This window comes from Cebus imitator, unplaced genomic scaffold (genome assembly GCF_001604975.1).
Source record: "Cebus imitator isolate Cc_AM_T3 unplaced genomic scaffold, Cebus_imitator-1.0 Scaffold258, whole genome shotgun sequence".
In the NCBI taxonomy this organism is placed as follows: Eukaryota; Metazoa; Chordata; class Mammalia; order Primates; family Cebidae; genus Cebus; species Cebus imitator.
The window spans coordinates 520,791-526,323 of NW_016107573.1; the positions used below are offsets into that span (position 1 = coordinate 520,791).

Genomic DNA, 5,533 nt, shown 5'->3' on the forward strand with positions numbered 1-5,533 from the left:
GGGCCGTCTGTGTGCTGTGATCAACACCCTTCTCGGGGGTTCCAGCCAGGGCACAGAGGGGGTTACCAGGCGTGGGACATGACCTAGGCTCTCTGCAGCCTGTGGGACAAGGCTGAGGAGTGAGCAAGAGTGCCTGGGAGTGAGGTAAATTCCATGTGGCACAGCCCACCTGTCAGACCAGAGCTGGCCACCAAGGCCCTGGGGGTCCTGGGTATGCCCCTCACTCCAGGCTCTGCAGGGAGGAGCAACTCCTGGACTCCAATTTGGGCAAGGCAGTCCATCCGGGCCTTGGTAAAGGCACCACCTTGTCAGGTTCCCAAGCCACAGCCCCATTTCAGGCACCCAAGGGGGCTCCCTCATGACTCACCCATCTTCCCATCCTCCACAAAGAGAATGTGCAGTGGGTATAAGGTGCGGAAGTAGAAGACATCGATGTTGTTCTTCACGGCCACCTAGGCACAAGGGGGTTCCCAGTAAGTCCCTGGGGCTTGATACCACCTCTGAGGTCCCAGGAAGGGCGTTGCTGAGCAGATTCTCTCCCAGGCCACTCCCTGGTAAACATACCCCTCGTCCCCTGACCTGGGCCTCCCCAACACATCTGCAGCTAAGAGCTTGACTCCACAGACACAGCCCTCTGCTGACCCCGGTGGGGCCCGGCTGGTGGATGGGTAAGGACTGGGGTGCCCGCCCTGCCCGGAACGCACCTGCAGGTTGTTCAGAGGCTCCATCTTCATGACCGAGCCCACTGTGCTGAGAGGCAGGGAGATCTCCACTGTCTGGTTGGGGCTGAGTGGCGCGTGGACCTGGAGGGGGGCGGCGGGGGCCAGGCCAAAGCTGGGGAGAGAGGAGCCCCGCAGGGATGGCAGGGGGAGCAGGTGCTGATGCAGGGCAGGTGAGCCCCTCGGGTTCGGGAGCTGGGCTGTGGTCAGCAGGGAGCCTCTTACCCTGCCAGCCTACCCACACTCCAGGCCATGGACAGAAGGATGGGCTCCCAGTCCTCCTCCTCTAGCTGGCCACGTGGACAGGAAGAAAGAACTCTAGGCCAGCTGCTCTGCCCCAGCCTGGCTGCAGGCCTGAAGCCCAGCTATGTTCCTGTCCTCTGGGCCAGACACTGGTGGGCCCAGGTAAGCAGGCCTTGCCCTGTCCTGCCCTTGAGGAGCTCTGTCTAATGCCAGGGGCCTGGAGGGTAAGCTGCTTCTACCTTGAAAGCTCTGAGACCACCCAAGTCTCTGCTGCCAATCCCCAACTCCCAGGAGGGATCTGAACATCCCAGGAAAGATGCTAGATTTTACCCTCTTGGCCAAAACTGGCCAGGGTCACACAGTGGCCACAGAGAGATTCAGGAAAGCCCTGCTTCTCTGCAAACCAGCAAAATGGCAAATTAGGAAGATCCTCATGGGTGTGAGACATGCCAGCCCCAGGCTCTTGGAAGTTCGTGCCCCCAGGGCATGGGAATGGGGGCACGAACGGAGTGCTCAGTATACCTGGCTGTGCATTCGATATTATAACTCCTAGCCTCATAAAAGTAACCAGGTACACTTCTTCCTATATCTAGATGCGGACACCGTCTCAGGGAGGAGCAGGCTTGGGTCAGACCCCATAGAGTGATTGGCACTGCTGAGAATCAGGGTTTGAGCTGCCTGACCCCAGCCTGTGCTCTGCCCAAGAGCCATCAGGCCTGGCTGGGACACAGAGGGAGACCACTTGGGGAACCTCAGGCCCACTTGGTGGTTCAGCACACCAGGCTTTCCTGGGAGCTCCACTACTGCCAGCTATGTGACCTGTCCAAGGACCCCAGTTGTCATTACCTACTAAAAAGGGGTGATGGCAGTGACTTTGCTGAGCCATCAGGTGGCTCAAGAGAGACAATACGCCCAAAGCCAGTGGCACAGGACTTGGTGCCCAGGAGGCATTCAGCACACAGTAAGCTTGCTAGAGGCAACCAGTGGGACCACCTCTCAGAGCCTGGAGCACTTCTGCGGCTTCCAGGGTCACGTGAAGGTGAATGGCAGAGCCATCCCCAGCCCTAGCCTGCCCGAGTCAGGACCTACTGGCCCCCAGGCTCTCCTGGGGAAACAGCCCCTTCAGTCAACTTCTTAGAGGCTCAGTTTGCTCATCATGAGCATGCTCAGGAAGAAGAATCATCAGGAGGGGCTGCCAGGGGTCCCCAGGAAGCCCTAGCCTCAGTGGCTGGGTCCATGACAGTGCCAGACAGGCAACTTTCCCACTGACACCGAGTGTAGGGGACCCAGTGGGAAGGAGGCTGGAGCATCTACTGCTCCCAGAGGCTCCATCTGACACTTTTAATCCTCTGCCATGCAGGGGGAGGCTGGCAGGCAGGCCCACTCCCTACCAGCCTTCTGAGAGCTGGTCCCTAAGACAGGCCCCACCCCCCGCTATGTGGGGTATTTGCCAGAGGTAGGCTCCTCAGCTGAAGCAGGACGTTCCTCAAGGGTTCAAGACCAACCTGGGCAATACCCTGAGCTTCCATCTAAAAAAAAATTAAAACTAAAAGGAGGGATGCCCTTCCCCACTCTGCCTGGTACTTTGGAGTCCATATGAAGAGGCCACTTGGGGGTAAAAATCCCACTGCTTGGCTGGGTGCAGTGGTTCAAGCCTGTAATCCCAGCACTTCGGGAGGCCGAGGTGGGTGGATTGTCTGAGCTCAGGAGTTCGAGGCCAGCCTGGGCGACATGGAGAAACCCCATCTCTACTAAATACACAAAAATTAGTCAGGCATGGTGGTGTGCGCCTGTAGTCCCAGCTACTCAGGAGGCTGTGGCAGAAGAATTGCTTGAACCTGGGAGGTGGAGGTTGCAGTAAGCTGAGATCGCACCACTGCACTCCAGCCTGAGTGACAGAGCAAGACTGTCTCCAAAACAACAACAAAACCCATTGCTTTAGAGAGTTCTGGCCCAAGGGATGGTGGGGAACATCCTCCAGAAAAGGGACACCACCCTCCCCCTGCTCCACCCCTGCCTGCAGTCCCCAGAACAGACTCCAAGTGGATTCTCTCCTAGGCCTCCCCTTGAGAGGTGTGCTGGCCTCAGGGAGCTCACCTGTTGCGGTTGAACTGGATGGCAAAGTCAGTCATGACCTGCAAGGCCTTGTTGGTCAGCTGCAGGTCCATGGAGATGGAGGCCACCTGGCGGGTGAAGGTGCCTGAGATCTCTAGCCCCTTGGCCTTCATGGCTGGGAGCCAGACCTGCAGGGAAGAGGGGGTGGAAGGGGCAGGTGGGTGCCTTTTCCCCCAGCCCAAACTCAACAGCCCACCTGAGAGTGCTTTTTCTCTTTCCTGCAGGCATCTCCCATATCCAGCACCCCCACCTTTACTGCTAGGGGATGACCAGGTGCATATCAGGAAGAGAATAATCCCATGTCCCACCGAGGACACCGCCATGACACAGCTGCCTCTCAGAGCAGCTTGGAGTGGGGAGGCGCTTGGGCGCTCAAGGGCTGACATGAATCCTCAGAGGGGAATGGAGGGACCTCTTGGGAAGGACGGCTGAGGAAGGCCATGAGCCAAGGACAGAACTCAGTGCCCAGTGGCATCCTGGGGCTCAGCCACAGCCTGGGCCTTGCTGGCCATCACCACCTGTCCTCTCTTGCAGGAGGTAGGGCTGGCCTTCGGTTGTAGAAACTGGTCTGACCAAGGACAGTACCTAGGAGGACCTGTCGCCTGGCTGGCCTTCCGCTGCTTGGCTGTCCTTGTCATTTGAGTCTCAGCTCAAGAACCACCTCCTCCTGGAAGCCTGCCCCCAGGCTCCCTCGACCCAGTGATGTTACAGCAGACACATACGAATTGTGTCTGTCTCCCCTGTACCCAGATAGCTCGCTGAGGGAAAGGCCCTATTTTTCTGTCTTTACCTCCTTGGCTCAGAGACTGGTGTGAAACCAGTGTTTGGGGAGTGTTTGCTGAGCAAACAGCGTAAGTTACAGCCCTGCCTGGGGAGGACATCCGCCAGCAGCATCTTGGGGACTCACAAACACTTCTCAGGCGGTTACTCTCCTACAGGCCCTTTGGGGTCAAAAGGCTCAAACCCCACCGACAGCTTCCGCAAGCGCATCCAGTGCCAATGAAGGTTCCCACTGTCTCTCAGGTTGCCAGTTTCAGAAACTGCAGAAACATTAGGCACCAGCCCCCGCCCCACTGTAACCCCCTTTAGGCAGTCACGCAACCCGTCTCGTTGAGGTCACCTCCTATATCTGCCTCCAGGGCCTCCACTCCTCTCCATCTCCAGAGGCACCACCAGCATTTGAGCTGCCACCAGATGTCCCCAGGTAAGACAGCGGCTACCAGGTGGTGCCCCATTTCCACTCTCTCCCCCTTTCGACAGCCGCTGAAGTCATTTTGTGAAATGCAAATCTGATCATGGCACCCTGAGAAACCCCTTCCAACCCTGCAGTGGCCTCCACAGCCTGGTGCCCATCTGCTCCTCAGGCTTGGCTTGCTCCCGCCCCTGGACCTCACACCCGTTGCTCTCTCTGCTTTCAAAGCGCTTTCCCACCCCCATCCTGCTTGGTTAACCCTGAGCACCCTCTGTGCCCCCTGGCCAGATCTGTGAGGACAGAAAGCAGCCTGCTTTGGCTGTCAGCTGTGCCATGGCAGCCGAGAGCACTGCGAGGCTGGCTGAACCTGAGCTGGGGCATGGCTCCCTCATGGACGCCTCCCCTGGGCCCCCATTGGGCCTCCTTTCCCCTGACCCTCTCTCAGTCGTCCGTGGCTGGGGATGGGGACTGCACTGCTCTTGGTCACTGTGGGTTCATGGTGTCTCACATAGGTCCTAACAATATACTGAGGTAACAATCTTCAATCTTTACTCGATGAACAAATGAACTGTCACCTCCAGCTGACCCAAATGCTTGAGGAGCCCAAAAGTTCTGATGCACAGCCAGCCTCGGTGCCTCAGACCAGCAGGGTTGGCCAATGGCTTTAACCCCACAGGTGGGGTGTGGAAATGTGTGAGGAATGAACAATTCCAGGTGGCCACAGGGCTGTTGGGAAGATGTGGATACCTACTGACAGATTCTGAAGGGACAGTGCACCTACACCCTAGAACCCTCCCATGACCAAGGCAGTGGGGAAAGTCCTGCCCATGTCATAAGGACTCCTCCTCCAGGGAGCCTGACCTGATGACTTGACGATCCCATCCCCTCTCCTTTCCAGCATGCTCTACTATACTCATGTGACTCTTCATAAAGACAAACCAGAGATAACACTTCTAAGATGAGCACACAGCCAGGCATGGTGGCACACACCTGTAATCCCAGCACTTTGGGAGGCCGAGGTGGGTGGATCACCTGAGGTCAGGAGTTTAAGACCAGCCAGGCCAACATGGTGAAACCCTGTCTCTATTAAAAATACAAAAAAATTAGCTAGGCATGGTGGTGGGCGCCTGTAATCTCAGCTACTTTAGGAGGCTGAGGCAGGAGAATCACTTGAACCCAGGAGGCGGAGGTTGCAGTGAGCCAAGATCATGCCATTGCAGTCCAGCCTGGGTGACAAGAACAAAACTCTGTCTCCAAAAAAAAA

General features: G+C 57.3%; 1 protein-coding gene and 1 non-coding gene across 2 annotated transcripts in view; both read right to left on the reverse strand.

Annotated features, from left to right (window-relative positions):
- The window catches only part of AP1B1 (adaptor related protein complex 1 subunit beta 1), a 47,079-nt gene that overhangs the window by 3,571 nt on the left and 37,975 nt on the right, over positions 1-5,533 (reverse strand). Inside the window, exons 17-19 of the mRNA XM_017499496.2 lie at positions 3,060-3,205; positions 705-834; positions 359-452 (exon numbers count right to left, since the gene is read on the reverse strand). Coding sequence (XP_017354985.2) covers positions 359-452; positions 705-834; positions 3,060-3,205 — 370 coding nt within the window. The remainder of the gene's footprint in view (positions 1-358; positions 453-704; positions 835-3,059; positions 3,206-5,533) is intronic.
- On the reverse strand, positions 2,070-2,165 carry LOC119467085. The gene has a single exon (XR_005195612.1). It is a non-coding gene; the product is annotated as a small nucleolar RNA SNORD125 (small nucleolar RNA).